The sequence below is a fragment of the Phyllostomus hastatus genome, unplaced genomic scaffold (genome assembly GCF_019186645.2).
Source record: "Phyllostomus hastatus isolate PE091 unplaced genomic scaffold, TTU_PhHast_1.1 phas_scaffold_585, whole genome shotgun sequence".
In the NCBI taxonomy this organism is placed as follows: domain Eukaryota; kingdom Metazoa; phylum Chordata; class Mammalia; order Chiroptera; family Phyllostomidae; genus Phyllostomus; species Phyllostomus hastatus.
Genome location: NW_025334037.1, coordinates 9,968,614 through 9,994,093, shown reverse-complemented (window position 1 = coordinate 9,994,093; position 25,480 = coordinate 9,968,614). Strand labels below are relative to the sequence as shown.

General features: G+C 53.5%; 1 protein-coding gene across 6 annotated transcripts in view; it reads right to left on the bottom strand.

The window, feature by feature from the left end:
- Positions 1–25,480, bottom strand: part of NAV2 (neuron navigator 2) — a 367,706-nt gene that overhangs the window by 5,812 nt on the left and 336,414 nt on the right. For all 6 annotated transcript variants that reach the window (XM_045825827.1, XM_045825831.1, XM_045825829.1 and 3 more), the window contains 11 exons: positions 20,318–20,471; positions 18,943–19,105; positions 18,113–18,213; positions 15,993–16,088; positions 14,032–14,200; positions 10,834–11,069; positions 8,500–8,654; positions 8,209–8,280; positions 6,439–6,635; positions 5,380–5,498; positions 349–552 (listed from right to left, as the gene is read on the bottom strand). In XM_045825827.1, the coding sequence (XP_045681783.1) occupies positions 349–552; positions 5,380–5,498; positions 6,439–6,635; positions 8,209–8,280; positions 8,500–8,654; positions 10,834–11,069; positions 14,032–14,200; positions 15,993–16,088; positions 18,113–18,213; positions 18,943–19,105; positions 20,318–20,471 (1,666 nt within the window). The remainder of the gene's footprint in view (positions 1–348; positions 553–5,379; positions 5,499–6,438; positions 6,636–8,208; positions 8,281–8,499; positions 8,655–10,833; positions 11,070–14,031; positions 14,201–15,992; positions 16,089–18,112; positions 18,214–18,942; positions 19,106–20,317; positions 20,472–25,480) is intronic.

The following is a 25,480-nucleotide window of genomic DNA, read 5'->3' as shown; positions in this document are numbered from 1 at the left end:
GCTCCATGGTGAGTGGGAGAGGTCATGGGAGCAGGACTCCATGCCAAGGGTGGCCCTGAGATCAGAGGGCATGGAGTGGTGTAGGGACAACACTTAGAGGGAAAAATCAAGTTCTTATCTCTGACCTTCTCCCACAAACAACTTCAGAGTGGTTCAAGATTTCAGTGAAAAACTAAAACCATGGAAGATAATATTGGCAAAAGCATCCCTAATCTTGGAATGAGCCCAGCCTCCCAAAGCAAGGCTGGGGCTCAGTCACCTGTGTTCCCAGCAGGCCTTGCTTCATGCCCAACATACAGCGAGCGCTCAGTGAGGGCCGAGCTGTTCCAGGAGCTGAGCACTACTCACCAGCGGGTCTCCTTCAGCATCGCTGGGGGGCATCTGCTTGCTCGTGGAGCCCTCCCGAGGCACGGAGTAGCCGTCGAAGCCGACATCCTCAGGCCGCAGCTGCAGCAGGGGAGGCCACTCATGCTGCTGTGGGCTGGCCGCCCAGGGATAGGTGTCCATCACCCATTTGGCAGGGTCCTCCCAGGGCGCCCGCCTTCCATAGAGCTGAAAGGAGGCAGAGAAGGCAGAGTTAGGAAGGAGACCGAGACCACTTCTGCAGCCCTGATTTTGCAGCTCTCTGAAAAACTCCCCCAACCCAGCACTATGCTCCCTCGACAGTGTAGTTCCACTTCTGGAAAGCCGCCCTAAGGGAGGCAGCCAAGGGATGCATCTAGCTCGACATGCTGAGACTGAAGGCAGCAAGACGCAGGGGTCAGGGATGCCGGCTTTACAGTCAGGCTGACCCGGGTTCACACCTCGGCTCTGCCACCGACTCACTATGTTGCCCTGAACCCGGAGCCTTGCCGATCCCACAGGAACAGTGGTCTCCGGGGGAAAACCCACCACTGGGTTTGAAGTGTTTGCCAAGTCCCCTGGGACAAGCGGTCCCACACGGCCGGCTTCCAACTGCCGACACGTCGTCCCTGCACACGGAGCTGGAGGGAGGTGCTGGCTGTGAGGTCACGAGGCAGCCCCAGCCTCTGCTCCTCCGTGCACCTGCCCGAAGAACCCCTCCCCCACGATCAGGTGCCGGCCACTGATGCCACAGGCAGAGGTCACATATGCCACGTCTTGATAAACCTCATTTCTTGAAGAGTCTGACTCTCCGAGTCCCTCTGTAAAGGCCCTGGTCACTTTCAAAATGGCCGACTGTTAGCAGAGGTCACTTGTGGTTGGTGCTTCTCCCCCCGACAGTTTCCAAAATTGTCCATAGTAACTAAGCACAGAAAACTGTATTATTACTTAATTTTTTAAGACAGCTACCAGGCCTCCACGCTCCTTCACTTAAGCCTTAATTATAAAAGGACGTTAGTGACTTTTACTGGCAGTTGCAGAAAGAGCAAGGACCCAGGCTGCCCACTGCCCACTGCCCGAGGCGAGCCTCTGGACGCGGCGGGGCCGGGCGTGGTCCCTGCCTTTCTCTCCACCATTCCCGCCATCTCGGCTGACCATGATGTGGCTCCAGGGTGAAGGATTACTACCTGGGCTTGCCAAACCCGGGGACAGGTTCAGGGGAGAGAGGAGGCAGAACGGGACTCCAAGACCATCCAGCTCCACACACCACTGGAGTCTGAGCAGGGGCGGAGGACGCGCCCACAGCCAGGACAAGATGCCCCCGCCCTGGGCAGTGCTGTCTGAGGCTCTGGAGGGCACCCCTTCTGCCGGGGACCAGCGGGTACAAAGACGAAAGACTCCCGAACCACAGCGGCTGCAGTGGGGGCTCTAGAGTAGGATCACACCTGGACCATGGCCTGTCTGTCTGTCTGCTCCCTCTGCCCTCACAGGACTCCTACTGTTGACGGGAGAGAGGCCCAGGTGCTGACAATAGAACAGAGCTGAGCTCTTACTGACAAAAGCATGTCTTTCCAAGTCACAGGCGCCTCAGCTGGAAGGAACTGGGGTCACTCAAATCTCCCTCATTATGTACCAGATGAGGAAATTGGGGCCTAACGAGAGGAGCCAGTTGGGAAAGGCTATGAAGCAGACCTGAATTCAGACCTAGGACCCCAGCTACCACGTCTGGGCCTTTCCCCTCTGCACCTCTCCTGAGACTCCAGACAAGGGCACATCAACCTGGGCTGGGCTGTCCCCTGCAGCCGTCTCTCGACTGCCTACGCCACCTCTGACCGGTGTGCGTGAATCCTGTCAGGGAAGCTGCCCAACCTGCAGATGGGCCCAGGCCCGTCTCTTCAGTGGCGGCTGCCTCCTCCTCCACTCCAGAGAGACACAGCCTCCTATGACCTCACTGCTTTCTCAGACACGAGCACCACCCCCGGCCCCCGCCCGTCTAGCACTGAGGCCCGGCGTGCTGCTACATCTTCCTTAACCAGGGCCCGTGCTGAATCCAGACTGGATTATGTGAAGGCGGCATGTGCATGTGCACACATGTGTGCACCAGGGAGGGAAGCGGCACGGACATTTGGGGATATTTACAACTGCAGAAGGCTGTTCCCCTGTTCCAGATTAGGGACATTCCTGTGGTTTTTAGAATTGTCTCCCTCCGAGGGCCTTCCCCATGGAACTGGGTTGCTCTTCCTGAGCCAGACTTCACACAGGTGAGGCTGTACCAAGGCCTTGTTCCTGACAGCTACTGCTTCTGTCTCCATCCTCCAGCCTGGAGGGGACGCTCAGGGTTGCAGGCTAAGAGAGGCTGGAACCTGGAGGTCATCAAGTCCTTAGAGAGAATCTGGCCCAGTGGTTTTCAAACATTTGATAGAGCGCCCTCCACGCCTCCCCTCCCCTCCACCAGGGGGACCGAGGTCCTTCGAGTTGTTCTGTACACTAGACAGTTTGGCAAGTGTTTGCAATGACAACTCCAAAGGGGAACAGGGCCTGGGACTGACTCATCAGACAAATGTGCAGCAGGCAAATGCTAACACCATCTGCAAGGACAGGAAATATTTTTACAAGCCTCCCCGCCACTTGCCGCTGGCCATGTTCAAGTTTAGGTGATGAATAGTTGGGTGAGTACCATGGCAAGTAAAGGAAATATTGTGAAGCTCCTTGGCCCCAGTGCAGAGCCCTGTGGCAGCTCTAAGCAGCAGCAGAGACAGCTGGATAGACAGACAGACAAACAGGACGTTCATGCACACCACAGCAGAGAGGAGCTTGGTATCCTCACTGGGTTGGGAGCAGGGAGCCAACACATTAGCAACTAACACCTGGGCCACTGTGAGCCTCTGACTCTGTGGGATGCACGTGTATAACACCCACAAGGAACCAAGGCACACATTCAGGAAGAGCCTCTAGGCAGCTAGACCCCCACACCCCACACATACTCTGGGGAAAAGACTGCAGTCAAAACTTGCAAAGGCATCTAGTATCCACTAGGAGGCACTGTCACAATTCTTCCAGAAGGGATGGGGTCTGGCGGAGGGACTGTCTGGGAGTCAATGATAGGCCTGATCTCAGCAGGGTCTCTCTGTGGCCCCACCCCCACATGCAGCCCCGTCAGAGTCCATTCTGGGGCCCCTGCCTCTTCTGAACTTATAAACTCGGTCAAGGGCTTGCCTCCTAGCCACAGGGCGCTGCCTTCATGCCCCCTCTACTCACCCAGCAGAGCCAGCTGAGGAGTAAATGACCATGCATGGTGCTCCACACATAGTGAGCATGGAATCAAGGTGATGCGAGGAGAGTAGGGAATTTTAAACTTCTTTTTAAAAGAGAAGAATCCTTGTATCAAATGAAATCTGATGTACAGCTCTACTACCTGAACCACAGTATCTGCTTCCCTGGACCACCTGAGATTTCTGGGTGCAGTTATGGGGTTCCCTTAGGGCCACCAGAAGTCACTGAGGTGTCAGCTGGGCCGGGGCTCCCATGCTGGCTCATCATACCTCAGTGAGTAAACTCGGGCACGGGCTGCAGCTGCTGTGAGCCTCGGCCTCCTTATCTGTAAGGGGTGTTCCAAGTCATGGAAACCACAGGAGATCATGCACATTGGGCCCCCAGCACAGTGCCTGGCGAGTAGCTTGCCCTCAAAAAACACCAGCAAACTTTCCTTCAAAGCTAGAGTCTCAAAAGGAACGTGCTGGGTTTCCCCGGGAACCAGGAGACGCTGTGGCATCTCCGGGTTCATCAGCATGATGAGTCATAGGTTTGACTCATTCTGGAGCAACCTGGTAAAATGCTAACTCTGGCTGCCTCCTCTGGTTGCTCCAACACTCTTGAAAGATAGTTCCTCAAACCACCTTGCAGCACCCGGAAGGGATGACTCTTCCTGCCTCACGCTGAACTAGCGAGTCTCAGGACGTGGCGGCATGTCTCTGGTTTCTTGTCCTGTCCAAGCTCACGTTGTCCTGAAGGCCTCTGAGGACCATCAGTGCTGCCTGCACGCTACCGACAAAGCAGTCGAACATTCCTCAGGCTCGGCAAAACGTACAGAAGAGACAGCCACTGAGGTGTACTGCCACACACACGCGTGTGTGTGTGCATCTCGTACCCCTCCATGACCTCCACAGGCCGGCAACAGCATCTGCATCTCCCACCACCCCAGGACTGAGGGACCGAGGAACCCTGACACCCATTGCTCTACTGGTTTCTGGATGATTTGGCTGCGAGTGATGCCTGCTTATTACTCAGTGTGGGTGCCGGGAGCCTAGAGCTCCTCAGGCTGCCTCTGGGCTCGACAATCAAACTGTGAAAGTGCTGAGTGCTGCGAGGCTCCTGCAGCTGACCCTGGGCTGAGGGAGGAGTGGAGCAGCTGTGCTTTTCTGATGCTGCGGGGCCAAGAACCTGGGATTCGAGCCGGAGGCCTGGACTTTGCAAATGCCAGATTCTTCCAGGTTTACTTTTATGATCCTGGGCAAGTCACTTATTCTCTTTTGAGATGTTACTTTTCTCTTTTGAAGAATGGAGATAAAAAAAAGTTGCTCAGTTCTAGGACTAAGGCAGGGCCTGAACCAAACAGCAGATACAACGTTCACTTTGTCAATGGTGAAGGGCCACACACATTGGCTTCCACGGCTTTGCTCTCACTGCACTGAGCTCGCTGCAGCCAGGGTTCACTTCAGCCCTGCAACACTCCTCTGCGGCAGAGCACTGTCATTCTCCTTTTCTATTGATGAGGGCGCTGTGGCACCGAGAGGCTAAGCAGCTTGCCTGGGGTCACACAGCTAACAAGTGGCAGAGCCAGGATGTACAGCCAAGGGTGTCCCTACTCTGTGCTACACGGACGGCCTCACAGGTGAGGGGCTGTCACCTCATGTCAGTAGAAGTCTGAAGGAGAAGGTGAAGTCAGCTCATCCGGTCACTAGAATAGTCCCTCTCCACACTCTCCCCCGGCCTGCCCCCACCCCAGTGTTGAGGAGGCCGGCTGGAGGTCATTCTTACCTGGAGTCCTTCTCTGACGGCTTCCAGGAGATAGGGGATAATTGAGTAGTTCCACAGGTCGGTGAACCACACCCTGGAGCCATCCACATCGATGGGGCAGGACAGGAAGAGCCGGGGGCCTGCGGGCCACAATGAAAGCCAGTCAGGGCTGAACTGTGGAGTGGGGTCAGGAGAAGCCACGGTCCCGGGTGTTCTGAGCGACGGCAGAAATTCCAGCTGCCGGCGGTGGGCACAGGGCAGGACACTCGGGCTCTACAGCCCCACCCTCGGACCTCTCTGTCCAGGACCTCACCCCCAAGGGAGGAAAGGTTTTCTGGAGAAAGACGTTCACTGTGGTGTTATTAATCCAAACCTTTGAAAGTGCAAACACTGGATGCCCAAGAGAACAGAAATGGTTAAGCGCATGACGGTGTACCCATATTTGATTATTTTTTAGCCTCTAGAAATAATTATAAAACCGGAATGGCATCACAGAATGCTCATGAGATAATGTGAAGTGGAAAATAAAAGAACATACCGGTATACTATAATGGCAGCCACATACATAATTTATGTATGGACAAGGACAAAAAAAGCTGCAATTAAAATACTTATGTCAGAGTGGAGGGATGAACAATGACCCATTTGTCCTGTTCTAAATCTTTAGGCATGAGGAAAGCTGGTAACATTTTATTCTATTTTCAAAGCACAGCAAGTCCCCCTTGGCGGGCGGCTTTCACCCGGGGGAGCCTCGGGGTGGGCATGTCACTGAACCGGGCAGTTTCTGCATCCAACCAGGCTGGATGCAGCTCCCACTGCTGATCAGCCCCAGCACACTGGGCGGGGTGAGAGGACAGAGACACAGCACCGGGACATGCGTGAGGTGGCCTGGGGTCTGTCTCGGGCTGGGACTGTCCCTCTGCCTCCTCTTCTAACCGCATGGACAGCACCGAGTCCAGGTGACCGATGCCTGTGGAGTGCTGTCCCAGCCAGGGCCTCAGGACAGATCTGAGGGGGCCGGAGCTCAGGACCTCCCACGAGCCAGCCCACCCACCCACTCTTGCCCGGCTTCCCACCTACCTATGGTGACGTCCGAGGAGCTGTGAGCCTCCAGGAAGCGGTTGAGGTGATGCCAGACCTTGGGGATCCAGTCGATGATCTTTACCAGCTCCACGTTCCGCACCCGCCCGCTGATCTCCGTCTCCATGAGCTTCCGCCTCAGGAACCGGCCGAGGAAGCCCTTCACAGGCTCTGTGTGGTTGGCACACAGCACCCACCTGGGGGAGGTCAGGAATGCTTTTCCGTGACTATGACGGTGATAAAAACAAGTGCTAACCTCAGGGTTCAAAACACCTTAGGACTAGAAGGATGGTGTATAAGCTAATACTAAAGTAGAACTCACTGTGTGAAACACTGCATGTATGCTAACTCCTCAAGACAACCCCCTGACATATATACCATCCCCAGCCCCATTTTACAGACAGAAATGCTAAGGCACAGACAGGTTATGTAACTTGTTGGAGATCAAATGGCAATTTAATAGAAGAGCTAACACTAGAACCAAGATGATGCCGCTCCAAAGGCCGAGCTCTAACCACTGAGCTCACTGGCCCCTGTGCTTGTGTCAGGCCCTGTGCTGGGCTGTGGAGCTGTAACAACGACTGAGACACACTTGTGTCTGTTCCCCACGATCTCACAGTCTTGTGGAGGGAGCAGATAAGCAAATGGAGACGTGGTGAAGCCTGGGGAATCAGGGAAGGGGATGCCTGGGCTGAGACTGGAAGAATGGATGGAGCAGCCACACAGGGGGAAAGGCAGGAGCAGGGGGTGGGGTGGGGGCTGGAGAGCTTTGCTGTAGGAGTTGCAGGGACATGAGAAATAGCATGGGGTGTTTGGGGAACCTGTCAGAGGTCCAGTGTAACTGCCTGACCTGCCGACCCAAGGAGTCTGGATTTCACTCTGCAGTGGGAACCACTAAACGATGTTAAGCCTGGGGATTATGATCAGATTTGAATCCCAGGATGCTCACACCAGCTGCCACTGGCCCAGAGGATGAGGGCAGGCCTCCCAGTTAGGAAGCGGGTACAGTAGCCCCCGGGAGATGACGTGGCAGTGACAGAGGCCACCTGGATGTGGGGTCAGCCATGGTCTCAGTGGCCGGGAGGAGCTCACATTCCCTGATCATGGATCATGACAATCCAGGCCCACTTTCACAGATGTCCCTCAGAGACGCTGGCAGAGCGGCCAGTGAAAATGAGCCAGGGGTCCCACCCAGGACAGGGCTTCTCAGCCTCTGCTAAGGGTCTGGCAGGAGGGGAGGAGTAGCGGGGTCAGCTGGGGGGCAAAGGGCAGTTATCAATGGCGGGCAAGCCAGCAATATACGTAGGCATGGCAGAGTCGGGCAGTCCTTCCCACAGCCCAGCAGGGGGACCCCGAGTGGCGCAGGGGTGCATAGCAGCTGGAACTCAGAGGCCCACAGGCTCAGCTCTGTGGGGACATTCAGAGGCAAGAGCTTTCATTGCTCACGTTCACATGGGCCAGAGAGACGCGCCACTGGTGACGTGCAGGGCAGGCAAGCATGCCCACGGCCCCTGCCCAGAGCTGCCTCCCTGACTCCGCTACCCCAGGACTTGGAGGCAGAGACCCAGGTTCCAGTCTCAGCTCTTCCACTGACCAGCCAGGTGACCTCACACGAGTCACTTAACTCCCCCAGCCTCAGTCTCCCCACTTGTAGGCTGAGAATGAGAAATGTAAGTATGTGAGGCTGTGGTGAGAGGTAAGAGTTAAGCTGGGAAGAATGCTCAATGCAATGCCTGGCACAGAAGAGGTACTCAAAAAGTGGCACCTTACCTGAAGTTGTGATGAAGCTGCAGGTTGGGAGTAGAAGAGGTAGCCTGGTTCATTGTGCCAATTATGTAAGGGCTGTGGGGGCAGGAAGGAAGAGAGGGCTTTGTGAGTCAAAGCCAAGCTTGAGAACGGGGCGCTCGCAGGGGCCAGCGGAGTCTGTGTCTGGGCAGATGGCCAGCTGCCCCCCCTGGACCCCACACCAACCCCAGCCACATATGTGTCCAGCCACCTGAGCAGCACACATCATGTGCAGCCACTCTCCTGGGGACCACAGGGCCCCGGACTGGCCTTTACCATTTATGGTCCTTGCAGTTGAGCAGCCCGTTGAAGATCTCGCCCAGAGAGCTGACGTGGTGCAGGTTGTCCAGGATGATGACGAGAGGCATGTCCGCAGCGTTGTTCTCGCTGGCGCACTGGTCGGCAAGGTTGGACAGGTACTGGCGCAATTCCTGCAAGGCCCAGGGGAGAACAAGAGGGTGAGTGCACCCAGTGAAGATGCACATGCTCAGAGCCTTCCCCTTGCCCGGGCCAACGTAGTGGGACAGGCTTTCACGGGGCACATGCCTGCCCACTGCAGGGGGTCAGCCTGGGGGCTGGGGGTGGACAGGGAGCGAGGAAGGACTGGGTCCCATCTTCTGACATTCACTAGGTAACAGGAAACTTTCAGCCCAGGGCGAGAGCGCAGCACGGAGGAGGGTGCCCAGGACTGAGAAGCAGGCCTGCTTCTCAGTCCCTGCCCCACCACTTCTCTGTAAGTGTTGTCCTTTTTCTTGCCTATTTCTTATCATGCCAGCCTCCCAGGAAGCTCCCAGGGGCGGGTGCCTTATCCGCCCCTGTGTAAGCTATATAGGTCTTATACAAGGTGCTCTTCCGCATGCCTGCCATCTTTACAGGAGCCCTCGATGAATGCATAGAGCAGAGCCCCCTCCACACACACGTGAGTACCGCTGGTCGGCGCTGGGGCAGGCAGCCAGCCAACAGTGCGAGGGACAGTCTGCATGCACAGGGGCCTGGGGAGGCCTGGTTGAAAGGGTTATAAGCTTGTATTGAGCTGAAGAACGGGTGGGGCGCTGGCAGGCGCTGGGGCCAGAACGCAGCCCAGCTGGGTGCAGGCCTGTTCGCCAGGGAAGGAAGAGGAAGAATAGTGGTGCCGTGGAGGAAAAGGCTGAAATGGTGACTTAGGGACCAGCCAGAGGACCCAGGGTGACTTCCTCGTAACATCATCATCATCGTGACAGGTGGCATGACCTGGAGCCCACCTGGCACAGCTCCAGCACCTGACAGAGATTCTGTGGCCCCCAGCAACCCTCTGCGGCGGGCACTACGATTAGCTCCCTCTTACAGAGAGGGAAACTGAGGCACCGCCCAGTCAGGCAACTGGCCTCAGGCTGCCCAGAGGACAAGCAGGGGGGCTGCATTCAGACTCAGGTGTGTTCAGTGTGCTCCCCACACCAGCCTTTCCGGCATGTGAGCCGCCTCCCGCAACATACACACAAACACAGGTCTTCCTTGTAAGTCAAAATGCAGCTTGCGAGCAACAGGAAAAGCCCAACTTTTTAAGTTACTAGTGATTTTCCTTCTCTTAGCCCCTTTCCAACTGGGTTTTTGGCCTCGGCCTTATAAGGACAGAGCTCCAGGGACTCGCTCCCTGACTATCTCCAGGGTGAGGTTGGGGAGCTGCCCTCTGCACCTCGACACGAGGTGCCCCGCCAAGGGGCCCTGGAGAGAAGGCCCTCCCTCGGCTCACACGCACACAGGCTCTCGATGTGGGCTCGGACCACTTCTCTCCAGTCCTGTCCCCACATCAGAGTCACTGGGGAAGCTCATGAATGTCACCGTGCCCGACCCACACAACCTACAAGACAGTCGTCTGGGAATGAGCCCTGGGAATCCCCACCATTCCCAATTCACCGTGGACCCTCCGGCCCCTTTGCAGCGGGCCAGCCAGGGGCATCACCCACGAGCTCTGCTGTGTGAACGACAAACAGGTGTGAGAAACCCTTCCCAACCCTAAGCTGGGACAGCAGCTGGGACATCAGATGCTCCCTGTGAAGCAGAGTCAAGCCTACTTGCTGGCCCCGGAGTCCCAGGCTTTGACTGGGGCCCCAGTCCGCTTCTCAGTTCCATCTGAGTGGCCACAGACACGTGCCCACCCGCCCCCGGCCTCAGTTTCCTCCTCTGTGAAACGGGGAGAGCAGCGACTATTCCCTGAATGATGGATGGCTGTGAGGGGCCAGTCTGCCACCATGGGGCAAGCAGTCTGTCAATGTGAGCCATTGTCATTCATGTTCCAAAAAAAGGTTTCCTTTGGGAAAAACAACAGCACCTCTAGGCACATGATAAATTATCGATAAACTGAAGTGGTTGCATGTGGGGTGATCTCAAAGAACTATGCGCATGTGACTCAGTGGGTAAGAAATGGACCAGATCGACTTACAGCTGGAATGTCTCAGTGGGAAGTTCTGGGACAAAGCCTTGCTTTCTGCTAGCCCCCGTCTGACCTTCCTCACAGGGCTTAGGTGGCCCCCCGAGGTGAGCACGTAGAAAATGCCGCTTCGCCAACAGTTCTAGAAGGGCCAAAAAGTGGCCCCTGGCTGGGCACCAGCCTCCGAAAGATCTCCTCCTCACCTTGCTGGACTTGTGGTCCACGTTGAAGGTGGCAATGACCCCATCGGTCAGCTCCCGTCCCTCCCGAAGCACCAGGTACTCCGACAGCCGGTTGGCCAGGTAGGTTTTCCCAGTGCCGCTGGGGCCGGAGAGAATGATCCGCCGGTGTTCTACCAGCAGGGAGACGTAGCGCTGCAGGATGGGCTTGGGGATCAGAGACTCGAACACCAGCGAGTCCAGGCTGTTTTCTGCGAGCCCTGCGTGGGAGAGACAGAGGCGTGTGAAGCCCTGTAGAATGACGAGCCCTGTGCTTGCCCAGCTGGGACTGCAGCCCGCTCACCCGAGGCCCCTGGTGCACACACAGGAGGCCGTGAGCACACTGCCGCTGCTTCCTGCCCCTGAGCACTGCATGCTCCGGCCCCGGCTCGGCTGACTTTCATATGCGAGCCCCGGGTCCTCGCCTATCCCCTGCAGAGTTCCTGAGACTGTGGGCTCTGCTTGTCTGTCTGGATTTGCCATGCCGATGGAGTTCATCTACACCAAACCCCAGTCTCCCATGCCTGCAAGCACCCCGGGGTTCCTTCCTCACCCCGTTCTCTCCCGTGTGCTCAGTGCCACTGCTTCCCACACTTGCACGTGCCATGAAGGTAAACAAGCAAATGCAAAGCAGGGCCGTTTGATGGGGGATGTGAATCCTGGCACACCTAGGCAGAAACGCCGCCTCCCTCTGAGCCTCAGCAACATCAAGAGGAAACTCAGCTCTCCCCTTTCCTACCAGGGGCGACTCCATTGGTCAGGCTGCTGGCTTTAACAGAGCTAGGTTCTTGACAGCATGCCCAAGAGAAGACCCATCCAAGGTCACTTGTTCAAGAACCTAAGGTAATTCTGTTGAAAACTCACCTCAAGAAAGCTAGTATATGCAGGCAAAAAATAAACTGAAGAACATTTATTGTTTTAAAAACTGCATCTTCCACATAATACTGCAGACAGACCCCTGTAATGCATTTATATGCTTGTTTCTAACCCTGCCCCAACCAAGAAGAACCCCTAAATACAGACACTGTTCCAGAGTGACCATGGCGCATGTTCTGAAATGACTCACATTCTAGGCACGGGCCTAAGACTTTCCTGGTACTGAGCTCAGTACAGACCACGCTGGCTCAAACCTCGATGCAAGGTATGGAGCACAGGGTCACTAGTCTAAACTTAACAACATCGGGAGAAAAGCACCAGAACGTTTCTCTGTGAACGTGTGTTGCTGCTTCGATCTTTTGTTGCACCCCCTGTCCTAGAGTGACTGTTTTGCAGACAAACTCACTTGAGAGCAGGTCAAGTCACTCACCTCCCCCAGTACCACTGAAGTGAACTGTCTGCAGTCACAAACCGTCCAGCTCAAACCTGTGAGTGGCTGTTAGTGCCTTGAATGTGTACATTTCAAGCACTTCAGGAACATGGGGGAGTCAGGCATCAGAAAACAAGAAACTTGGGCTGGTCCCTGGAGATGTTAAAACAAGACGAGGAGCCGGCAGCAGCGAGCCAGAACCACACGAGGCCCCGTGGTTCCCCCAGGGCCGGTAGTCTGTCACTGTTTCTGCAGAGGTCTGGTTTGGTCTCAGCAACGGCTCGCTCTTTCTACCCCCGTGTTTGCAGTGCGCCCCTGTAAGCGGCAATGTGCGCTCGCCAGCGTGGACGGAACAATGAGCTTATAACCCCTAAGGCTTTCCTCAGAGGGTGCGTGTAGTGGGGGGCTGTTTTGGTGTGCCTGGCACGCTTTCCACCTTTGCCTCATAGGACGCTTCATCTTATGGGGGCTCAATGCAGGTGGCTTGAGTATGGCTCACCCAGCACCTTCACCCACCACAGGTGAGCACTCAGAACTTCGCCAAGCCCAAGCCTCTCCTTGGTCACGGTAACTGCGATGCGTGTTTGATTCACCACAGGGCAGAACTGCCACTGAGGATTTCCTCACACTTTTCCAGACAATCTCCTACTTTTATAGGTTCCTGAGCCTTAGAAAGATGAATCGGGGCCACCACAGCCATTCCATGTGAAGGGAGCTCAGGAAACAAGAGCAGCTGGAGCAGGCTTGGTCCCGAAGGCACTGGTGCGGCACCTGAGTCCTGCTGTGTTGGGTACCAAACCTAGATCTGGGCACGTCTCTGTCATTGGCAGCCTAAGGCTGCAACTGTGGAATGTCACTTGCCAACGAGGCGAGGCTACATGTGAGGTCCAAGCAGCAGCTTACTGCTCGTCACCAGTACCTCAGTGCTCGTCACCAGGTGGGATCTGGGTTCCTGATGATTTGGAGCCCAGACCGCAGTTCTCTTGGAAAACCTACCAACTGGGAAATAAAACTGGCATCAGACGCCGCCCCGCAACTGCATGGTTAAAACCACAGTCAAGATCAGTGCCCTCTAGGGCGGTAAGAAACAGGGCACCCCGAGGGTTGCACCTCATACAGTGTGTACCGGCCAGTTCCTTAGGTGGTTCACAAAATACAGGACACGGGGGTTCACAGTCCAGTGGGTCTGCGTCAGCCTGGATTGAACAACCCTCTGCAGGGCAAGACTTAGGACATTAAAGGGCAGAGCCTTTAGTGTATCTGTGCAGTCCTGCGTCGCTGCTCCCCAAACCCAAATGGGGATAATGATGCAGTTTCCCAGACTTATTTGGCCACAGAATCCTTTTTTCCCACAAAATGCTCTGTGGGCCTGGAGTTCCACGGAATACACTGTGGCCTGGGGCTTAGCGTCTTTGGGTGAGGAGGCCGTGGAGGCTCCGGCAGCACCACGTGTGGGCAAGCGCTCCGGTGGGTTCGCTGGGGGCCCAGAGGGACGCCTCTCTCGCCTGCAGCGCATCGTGGTTCCCCATCTGCAGAATGGGGCCCCATCCAGGGCCTGCTGGCAAGGGTGAGCCACTGGCTTCGATGGAGCCTATCTGCATAAGGTTGTTAAGATCCTGCCATCTCAGAGTCATCAGGCTAACGGGACGGTTTGTTATAATTTCCCCAATGATTATTTGTTTTCGATGGTGGTGGAGAATGCTGAAGAGGGTCTAACTTGATGAGGTAAGAATAACTGCGGACAGAGGACAGAAGGAAGAAGAAAACCACCACCCACACCCACGGGCACAAACAAAACTGTGGCCGCAGCGTGCTCAGCCAAGTCGAAGAACAAACGCAGCTCCTGAAAGCTTCCTCCCCAGCAGTCTGCGAGTTACCTTTGACGGTCACAGAGATGGTGGTGTTCTCTCCCACCAGGTAGCCACAGGGCAGAAGCTCGGGCGTCTCGGAAGTGTTGCTGCGCTTGACTTCCCCAATGCTGTAGCCCAGAACACTGTCTGAGTTGAGCCCCAGCTGGCTCACTGGGTCGACGTGAATGATGTATTCCTGGAAAAAATAAAATGAAGATGCCATCAACGATGTGGCTAGAAGTCTGCCCATGACTCATGTTTTCACTGAGTGATTTACAATCGTCTCTTCTTTCTCGGCTGCAGCCTGAGCTGAAATTGAGCTGAGGAATGAGGGGAGGGAAGAGCTGACTTTCTTCTACGGGGAAGGTGCCTCACGGTCACAGGCCTCTTAACATACAGATTTATTTGGTTAGTGGTGTGTGTGTGTGTGGTGTGGCTTTGTGGGGGAGGAACCCTAACAAGACTGTGAACGTTTAGTCTGGGTCAACCAAGCAGGGAAAAGTTAGGCAGCTTTCCCCGAGTTCAGCTGAAGTGTCGAAGACATCAGGACCTGTGAATGGTGCTGGGAAATTCGTGAGAAAGTGATTCTGGTAAGAGATCCCTGCACCGGCCCCTCTTTGGGCTCAGAGCAAAGGCCATGCTGGTGACAAGGAGAGCAAAACCCACGGCTGCTGAAGAAAAGCAGCTCCCGGAGCTTTAAACAGCCAAGTTGTGTTCTGAATTTGGAACGAGTTCCCTCTTTAGGTCAGTGAACTTGGAATGAAGGCCCATGGGCTGTGGGCTATGGGATGGCCAGACGAAGGTCAAGATGGAACCCCAATACCAGACTTCTTCCACCTTTAATGCTCACATCTCCTCACATGTGATCACCCACAGGTTCTTCTCAGCCCCAACGGCTGTCTCTCTCATCCAAGGAGGTCCGACTGCCCAGGAGCAGAGACAAGGTTTCAGCCCGAGCAGCAGGAGTGGCCTGCCCTTAGCCCTGAACATCACCTGCCTACCCGCATGTCTACAGGTGGCCTGTGAAGACGATGAGCAATCTCTGATCAGAGAACAGAATTTCCTGTGTGAAGTCACCTGAATCTAGATGCTGGAAGAGACCGCAGTGTACTAGTTAAGTCAGAAGTCAGGCCAGTTCAACTAGACCAACACGGTCTGGTTTTAGATTCCTGATTTTGGGGTGAGTGACTCGATCTGAGCCTTACCCTCTTCACCTTCAAGTGGGAAAACAATAGAACCTTTCTCACAGGCCTGACAATAAACTGGGGTCATGGAGAATGCAGAAAACGCGGGCCATCAGTACCGCTCACGGGGTATGACTAATGAATGAGCACTTACGGCTGTTGACTCACTTCAGGACAATAGAAAGAAGTGCACCGAAAGCTTCCTTCAAGCCACCTTGTATTTCAAGGCTCACTTCAGACTCATTAGTTATTTCTCCTGTGGCAAACCCCACTCCAGTGAAGTGATTAGAATGAACACAAAAATAACTATGCCAACATCCTCAACACTGGCCACTGGCCAGATGTCAATATCAGCAATCACAGAATGGAGTGCTGGCAAGGACGTGGGCACGTGAATCAAACCCCCCCCGAAATAAAGAATGGCAACCTGATGTTCTAGCCCCAGCCAAGGTGCACAACACACACTCCACAGCAGGTGCAACTGCACGTGGTTCCAAAGTGAAGGCAGAATGTGGACATTAGCCGCTCACTGTCAGACGTTCGTATGATGGCTCGATGCCGAAGAAAGGACTCACTGGCTCACCAGCAACAGCCACAGGCAGCTGGGAACAGTTTGGCCAATCAGGCATCTGTACTTAACCATCCTTCTTCTGATCATTTGAGGGCCAGGACACAAGTCCCAGCAAAGTAAGGATGTGGGAGAGGGGACAGGCCTGCGGGTCCAGGACACACACCACCCAGGCCCCCTCCGCCCAGGCCCCCACTTCAGGTAGACTGTCCCAGCCGTCTCCTTGAAACACTTACTTTGAACAGCCGTCTAACCACCCCATCGAGCACATCCCACTTCGTCTTGCCACTGACTCCAATGCAGCCAATAAGGAAGAGGTGTGGTCTGGAATCCTAAGGGTGAGGAAATGCATGCAGGTAAAAAACAGGTGGATCTTTTCTGACCCAGCTTAGCAAGGACTTAGATCGCCCCAGAACATCACCAATGGTTTGAGAGGGGAATAAAAGCACTCTTTGTTTTAACACCAGATATAACTCAGGCTGAATGCAACAGTCTTAAAAACTTTCTCTGCTCCGCTGCTAAAACAGCAATCTGTGGGATAGGAAGTGAGAATCTCCTTTCTGGAATCTAGAACCTTCCACTAAGTTCATACCTCATACAGTACACAGATCATAGCCCTTACCTGGAATGCTCTGCCCTCTCCTGTCTGCCATTTAGTCTTTTCCAAACCACTTACAAACTCACCTCTTCCAGGAAGCCTTCAATGATTAACTCACCAGGCTGAGAGCTCACGTTGCCAGATGGTTCTGTATGCAACTTATATAATGACATAATCTGTGTTGTTTAGTTTTAGGTATTTGTCTTATATGTACATTGTTTGTCTTCTTGTTAGATCTTAAACTCCTTCAAGATAGAAGATGCTTCCATTGTTTTTCTTTTTAAAAATAACATTTATTGCTTTTCTTCTCATTTAAAGTCAAAACACGCTCACTTGAGAAACTCATAAAACTCTGGGAATTTTACAGAAAAGTAATCTTTTTTTATCTCTGCTCACAGGGCTCTGCACAGTGGGGCTAATTAAACCGACTAAAGAGAAGTGAACAGGACATTCCATTCTGTTGGGTTTTACAGTATCTGACATGCTCATAGGGACATAGAATTAGGCACGTGGTCAGGGGCCGGGAGGGAGTGTCGGGCAGTTAGGCAAAAATCAGTGGAGAACAGAGTTGCAGTCTGCAGTGGGATGATGGGGCCGTGCAGCTTGCTTTGTAACCTTAAGTGAGCGAAGCTCGGGGCTTAGGCTTCTCCATTGTATAATAGATATAATACCATCTGGTCAACCAACCTCATCTGGCTTCTGTGGTGATTCAGAACCATACCATTTTTAGAGTGACTCCTAAACTTTTGTGAAATGTAAGATCTATCTGTTCATGGTGATAGTCACTAGAATAAAGCACACTCACAGGTATCACCTGCATTTATTGTAAGAATGAATTCCCCCCTCCGATGGTCCATTGCTCTACCAGCCAGGTTCTGAAAGTGGAGTTCCTTGTCCGATCTTTCTGGCAGCTCTAAAATTCCAGGCCCAGCCCCTTCGGTGAGACTAGAGAGCCAGCCACAGGGTGGGGACCCTGGCGAGACGGGTCTGGCTGCAGACACGTTGTTTCGGTGGGCACTGTGGGCTCCCTCGCTCTCAGATGCTACGGCAGCCTTGTTGGCTGGAATGCTGAGAACTAACAACCAGAAACTGAAGGGGACCTCACAGTGACTGATGAAGCCTTTTCCCACTTGTTGGTGAGATGAGATGGCCATTCACAGCATCATTTGGATTTAATCAATGACTAAAAACCAACTTTGATGTTCAATATCCATTGTCTACCTCTAAATAGTCCCCGCTGGAGCTATGGCCTCCTGAGACCCCGCAAGAGAACAGAAACTACTCAAAAACTCAGATTGCCCTCCCCAGCCTTGGTGATACAGGGTGTCCCACCGGCTTCCCTTCTAGCCAAGCGTGTGCTCCCTGGACTTGGCCACCTCTGACAGCTGGATACAGCTGGAGCTTATTTCAGAACCCTGTGTACTAAATGTGCTTAGCTGCCTTGGATGTGTGCTTTGGGCACACATTAACTTCGGAGAAGCCACTGCTGGGTGATGTCAGTGTGTGAGTGAACGTAGGGCCATGTTTACGACTCTTCGTTAGACTTTCCAAACACGGGAGAGAGGGAAGGGCTAGTTGCTCACGTTGACTGTGTCAAAATGCTGCTGGGGATTACTGCTAGTTAAGGAAAGCGTTAGTAGTATTTCCAAGTCGCCTTATGCACCGAGGTCATAGACAGGATTTGATGAAGAAGTCACTAAGCTAGGTCGTTCTACCTGGGGAAGGGACAGGCAGAGCAGGGAAAGGGGTCCAACTAACCTCCTTCCACTTCATTTCCTCCTGAAAGCTGACAACTATCTTAACATGCCTGCCTCCTTCCTTCCGAGCCGAGCATTCACCAGTGTCATCCAGCAACATGTCTGCGAATGGAAAACATCAACAGCCTTAGGCACATGGGAAAGCAAAGCCGGCTTCCTGACACCCCCGCTGCTTGTTGGCGCAGCAGCGGGACAAACCAGGTGTCGGGGTGCGGGGGAGAGGGGTGGCAGGGCAGGGGAGAGGGCGGAATGGAGAACGCAACCACAGAAACCAACGGTGGACCAACCAAGGAACCAGCAGGCTGACGATGTACCTTGCCAAATGGAAGTGCGAGGGAGAGACTCAACCAAAATAGCAACAGCAGCGTCATGGATAAGAAATCAAAGCGTCAGCCTCCATACGCTTACAAAGGAAACCTAGACCATGTTCGCTTATTACTGCGCCAGCCTGGAATCCAGCCTGAAGGCAGGAGGATCCCTGACTGAGCCATTGACCCAAGTGGGACCTGCTGCCGTGGGGTTTGGACGCAGCCTTCAGCTTGCAGGTCAGCCTCTTAAAATGGATCAAACAGAACTCAGCATGGTGGGCAAGGGGATCCGAGCTCATGGCCTGGAGAACTGGTGGTGCCGGAGCAAAGCATGACAGCGGTCTAACGGCCGGGCTCATGTGGGTAGCAGACACACACCCACACACACTCACTCACCCCAAGTGCACACATGCCTGTTGCCTCCCCATTTGATCTGCTGATCTGCTTATCTTGGGGCGCTGGCTCAGAGACCGAGTACCAGCCGCAGGCGCTATCCCGCCCCCAGCCCTGTGCTGCCACTCACCCAGGCTGGTGGACTCAGTGAGGTTCAGGCTGTGCTGGGAGAGGCCCAAGGACTGCCTCGGGGAGGCAGAGAGGGACACCTGGGAGGGCGCCCGGCTGCAGCCACTGCCCTGAGACTCCGACTTTAGCCGGTCGTTCTCAGCTTTCAGCTTCTCTATTTCACTCTGTGAAGAGGAAGAGAGAAGCTCTTTTACTGGGTGGGCATGATGTGAACAAACCTTTTCTGGAGGAGGGCTCTGGAAGTACCCGAAGGGAGTAAGTCCTGCAGAGGCAGAGGAAATCACACCATTGGAGAGACACAACAGTGTTTGCCGTGGTCGAGAGGCCTGCCTGGTGGGGGGTGGTCCATCCCTTCTGAGAGGTGGCCTTTGAAAGGGCCTCAGAAATGCTTCCCAGAGGCTGAGTGGCAAGTGAAAAAGAGTCTTATCTAAGTGGACTGAGCAACCCTGGGTCTGCTAGGTTTCTTTACTGCAGGGCTTCTCAGACCCCTTCATGAGCTGCTGTGCACTGTGAATCTGAGAGGGGCATGCCGTGGGCAGCCTTTCCCAAACGTGCCCGATCAAGGAGCCGTTCTTTCATGCAGTGCGCTGCTCACACAGTGAGCAGAGTCTCTCGCTGAAGGGGAGTTTCATGGCACCTCCTCTGGGAAATGCTGCTCTCAGGGAAGTTGCATTCAGAAGAACCCGCAGAGGTCTTTCATTCTATGAGTATTTTTAAAGAACCTACTACGTGCTGAATACTGGTGCTATATTCAGAGAAAGGAATGCAAAAGAATAGCTCAGCAGACCCAAAGGCCTTCAACCTAGGGCAGAGGGTGCGAGGGGCTGTAAGGACAGATCTATAGGGATTCAGGTGAGGGCACCAACTTCCAGCTGCAGGACTTGGAAAGGCTTCACACAGGAAGCAGCATGAGGCTGAGCCTTAAGGGAAGGGTCCTTGCAGACGTGCGGAAAGACACCTGGTAGAGGAACACTAGGGAACAAATTCCCAGGCACGCAAAGGGCGCAGTCAGTGGCTCCCGCTGGCCGGTGAGAAGAGTCTGGAAAGTGGAGCTGCTGGGTGGGGGTGGGGGGTGGGGGGGATTCAGAGTGGAAAGGATCCTGTAGAAGGCCAGGGGAAGGAGACTGCGACACATGCAAGGAGCAACAGCAGAGCCACGGAAAGTCTTGCGTGAAGGAGGAAGAGGGTTACTCTATACTTTTTAAAGGCTGGTCTTTGAGTAATATGTGGGAGGGCCTGTAAAGAGAAAAAGGCGAGGAGAGCAGAGGGCTGCCACCAGGTTCCGATGCGGCCTTGGGGTGCGGCGGGGAGCGGCCACCTATCTGCCCAGCCGTCCCAGGCTGCCTTGGGCTTGGCCCGCACTCTGGGGCTCTCACCTGCATCCGGTTCATGGCCTCTCGGAGTTGGTCGAGCTGATGTGCAGAGCTGAGGGCTTCCAGGCGGATGTCCGTCAGCTTCATCTCCTTATCTCTCAGCTCATTGCGGAGCTGCATGACCGTCTCGGCCTCGCTGTCCATGCACTCTGAAATTCTAGGGAAAGGAATGACACTGACAAAGGCAGCTCTGAATTCATGTCCTGTCAGGCCTCCACTGACCACTGGTCCATGTCCGTCCTCAGGTTTGTTCAGCAGTAACCCTGTACAACCAGCTGTCCCCTGCTTCCTGGAGGTGATACTATCAAAAGCACCTGAACTTCACAGATTTCATGGCTTTCTACACTCTACCTTTGCGGAGATCTGGCAATCAGAACGGTTTTGTTGTGTGCCTTTTAGCAGAACTCCAATAATCTAAGGATAAACAGCCAGAAAAGGGAGTAGTAACCTTGGGAGTCTGACACCCCCACACCCCACACAGCTAATATGTACACAGCTGGGCCCCGATAATGATACCACATGGCCCCTGGGATCTAAAACCACTCAGAGAAATGAGGTCAATTGTCTGTTTTAAAGATTAAATACTCCAGGGTCAGAAGGCTGAGGAGTGGTTTTTATGTGCCATAAAAAGAAAAAAAACCTAAAGATAGGGGTGGAAGGAGTTAGTTCTGTTAGTCCCTAAAACCCACTCCCCTAAGTGTCTAGAGAGTGTGATGTTCTTTCACTCCCCTATGTGCAATACTGCTTAAAGCTCATGGCAAGGAAGAGCAAGATCTCAGGTAGTTAGAGAGCAGAGCGAATGACCTGGCATGGAAGCCAAAGTTTTTTTTTTAATTAATTTTTTTTTAAGAGAGAGAGCGAGAGACAGAGACGGGGGTGGGGGGGTGGGGGCGCGGCGCAGGGGAGAGAGACTGATTTGCTGTTCCACTTACTTATACATTCATTGGTTACTTCTTGTATGTGTCCTGACCAGGGATCGAACCTGCAACCTTGGCATAGTAGGACTATGTTCTAACTAATTCAGCTACCCAGCCAGGGCAAGAAGCCAAAGTTTCATCTGAAAAGTATGCAGCAGTGTGGCTGGTTGTCTTTTTTTCCCAGCGGCACTCCCAGAGCAAGGAGACTGTGCGACCCTGCTAAGTCCTTTTTTCTTAAGAGGTGGCCTTTCTGGGCTGGGTTCCTGACTTGGTTTAGTGACGTCTGCTCTTCAGGTACCTGGCAAATCAGCCCAGAGTGGAAGATCATAAAGGTCATGAGGAACTGTAATGTTAAATAGATGGTTCTACTAAAAACAAGTTCTGTTGACTTTCTTGGACTAAGGGGAAAAAAAGAAGGAACAAGCGAAACAAAACAACCCCAAGTTCATGAAGTTACAAAGCTGAAGCTGATTATCTCTGAAAGGTACGCTGAGCATGTGGCCTCTGCAGAAACAGCCACACGAGCCCGTTCTGTAAAACCCAAGTGTTGGACTTGGGGCCAAGCAAAGCCTGACCCGTGAGACCGGGCGAGGGTGTGGAAATGTTCATTGCCAAAGAAAAACCATTTATAATTGTTAAAAGACATGTTAGTGTATTTCGGGGGCAGAATGGCTAGAAGAAAAATCAACACCTGAACAGCCAAATCTTTCTGTTGCTATTTTCTTGACCTATACCTGAACTGTTTGATTTGAGAGATACAGAGAGTAAAAAACTCCTCCTATTTTTAAGTGTTTTCAGCAGCCAAGGAAAGTTCTCTGCTTCAAAATCTTCTGAAACCTCTAAGAGACTCCTGAAAATGTAATTATTCCCATTTCATACCTCTGAAGAACTCAGGCCAACAGATTTAGGACTAAAAGGGCTAGAGAGACAGAAATATCTTTAGAATTTAGATCACCCCTTTGCCCCTCAGCTCTGCTTTGAATAGCCAGGGTTTGGAAGGTTGAACTGGTCATGCTTTTTTTTTTTTTTTTTGGTTTGGGAGTTTTGCAAGGGCAGCTTGCAAAAACTGGTTCTTGAGAGGACTATAGTTTCCTGATTTAAACGGAGTATAAAGTCCGAACTCTATTCTAGTGTGACACTCTGGTCTTAGCCAAACCATGCCCTGCCCAGATCTGAAAGCTCCAGTCCACCGCAGAGAGCAGCTGGCTTCTATTCAAACTGTCAGTTTGGTCTGTCTGTGCCCCACAGCAAGGCACTTTGCTCCAGTACCTTTTCCCTAGAAAGCTTTCTCGGCAAGGGACACACGAACTCCTCAGAACCTACCCACGTTGTGGAATATAGTGCAGAGGTAACTTTGCAAAGCTGGCCTATGATTCTACAAAAGGACGCCAACCAGAATGAAGCAAGTCTGTGCTGGGAGTAACTGCAGGAGGCCCTCCTGCGCTCCCCTTCCCCTCTCCACCCCCCACCACATGGGCCAGTTCTCAGAAACAAACTGCCCCACGGGAGGGCTGTGCTACAACAGAGATGACATTGAAAACAAGGTCTTCTGCAGCAGCTCCAAGAGTTAGTCCCTGTCTCTACTGCCCACGGAAGACCCTTCCTCCTCGGTTCCTTCCCACACCTGACTCCAGTGACGTCACTGATAACAGGTCACGCCCTGCACTCAGTACGAACTCAGAAGTTCATTTTATGGACTACTTACTTACTAAAGCAACCAAATGCATATCTTTTCCGCTCAGTCCCTAAAACGTTATTCCAGCACATTCCCGCCGCCCTGCCTGGAAGGCAGGGCTGGTGGCATACCTCATTTTAAATGCCTTGAGTGTGGGAAACACTGCCTTCCCACAGCGCCATTCCTTTCGCCCACTGGGCCGGGCCTTTTCTAAGTCCAGACTCCTCTGCCTTTGGCTTCTTTTTTGAACTCTCTCTCACATGTACATTTGCACATTCTTACAAACACTTCGAGGTTGGGAAGAGGCATTTGCTCTCTGCCCACCCTTTGGAAAAGTAAACCAAACACAAACATCTCCAGTGTGCATGGACTCTGTGGAATGTCCAAAAGGCGCTGAAGAGCCAAGAGTCTGCCCCACCCAACTCCTGTGGGGACAGTGGTTTGGAGGGAGAGGTCTCGAGATGGTCTCTGGAGCCCCGGATGGCCAAGTGCATCATTGCCTCCCTCTTCATCCCACGTGGCCACCCAGCGGCATTGGGCCTGGTCAGTGTTCCTGCCTCCAAACAGGGTCTTCTCTCTGCTTCTGGGTTCCCTCCCACCACCCTGGCTGCTCTACTGTCTCTTCCTCAAATAGCCGAGTGTCCCAGAGCTCAGGGCTTGCCCCTCTGGCTCTCCTGCATCTCCAGTCCACTCCTGGGAGAACCCCTCTAGCTTTCCAGCTTTCAATATCAGTGACAAGCCCTGGTCTCCCAAATCTGCACCTTTACACTCTAGGCTGGTTGGCACCTCCATGTGAATGTCTCCTGGGCGCCTCAAACGTCACCATGTGCTTCCAACTTTTCTTCCAGAATATATCCTAAATCTACTCAGGACTCACCACAACCGCCACTCATTCATTCCACCTAATACTTGAATGTCTGCAAAACCAACAGAGAGAGGAACTACCTCCACGAAGCTCAGACTGTAGGTTTTTGGGTGGTGGTGGAGGACGGTGGTGGACAAAGAAAAAATAACAAAGAAAAATGTATATAATGGGTTGGCAATATTTGCAATGGTAATAAGTGAAATGGGAGGGAGCAGAGGGGATGGTAGGGTGTATGGGTGGTGGAAAGGGTGTTGTCTTTTTGCATGATGCACAGGCAAAGCCTCACCAACTAGGTAACACTGAGCAGGAACACCTGCAGGAATGAGTGTCTTGGGGAGAAGTGTGCCAGCAGAGGGCAAAGGCTAGACGCAGGGAGTGTGACTGGAGAGTTCGAAGACAAGGAAGTGGGCCAGAGCAGGGTGGATGAGGGGGTGACTGGCCTCACCCTTCACAGAAGAACACAGAGCTCTGGGTGGGCACTGAGGTCCAGGCCTCACTGCTCCTCTCCATACCTCTGCTCAGGTTTTACCCTCGCCTGTAATGCTAGTGCACGGCTCTGCGGCCACCCTCTTACCAGGTGCTGCCCGAGGGAAGAGGAGATACTAATCTAACTAAGGACAATGAAGGCCCCAGCAGGCCATGCTTCACTGGTGGGTGGGGTCGCTAAAAGGTCAGGGGCCTGTGCTCTGCTTTGTGTTCCTCTTCTTGTCTTCCATGGGGTCTGTGCAGTTGGTGTGCTACAAAGACCTGGCAGACCCTCTTGCCCTCATTCCCTGCACCTACTGCATAAGCGGGCCTTGGGAATCCTCGTATAGCTGCTGTCTTCAGCAGGCTGGTTGGCTGGGTGAGGGGACTCAGGGAGGGCCCCACAGACCTGGCCTCCTGAAGTGAAGGAGATGGAACAGGAGGAAGGACGCCCTTCACACACGGTGCCTGACTTGGCCCTCAGCAGACTCCAGTGAGGTAGACGTAATGAACCCCATTTTCACCAATGAGGAAACTGAGGTGTCCACAGCCACCCTACTCCCTTGTCTCACTCTAGCTCAGTGGCCACATGAACCCCGGGCACAATGGCCCTGTTCTCCCAGGCGCTGTCTGATCTTGCGGGATAACTCCTTGCAGACAGTCCGCTTCAGTTCTTTTTTCACTCCTGGCCTGGTCTCTAATGGGAGTCAGCCCAGGGTGCAGGGCCAATCCTTCCCATTGCTGTAGGAAGCCAGTTGTGCCATCTTCTAAGCTGACACCTGGGTCCTCATCAGGGTCCATCCCAAGCCGTTCCCGACATGTTCTTGCCCTTAGAATCTGGGCCTTATGTGGTTAGGAGGGGCACGGGATGTTTTTAGATGGAGAATGACCAGTGAGTGCCCAGTGGAAATCATGGGCGGCTGGCTGGGCAAGAGCATATGACTCTCCCCATCTATGCAACCTGTCACCAACCGGAACAGTGTCTGAGCCATTGCCAAGTGGGCAGACACATGTCACCCTTCACAGAACCAGCTATGTTCCCAAAGAGCTCTGAACGAATGGACTGATTTTAAATTACTAGGGGAGTTCAGGGAGATGAGTCACATTACAAAATATAGACCGTTTGGGAAAGAGAATTGCCACCGAATCTCTCCATGTTTGAAAACGTCCAATTTCTGTGTGTTGACCTCAGAGAATCAACACTGCGTCACAATCAAAGAAGAAAAGGCTAATCACTATGAGCC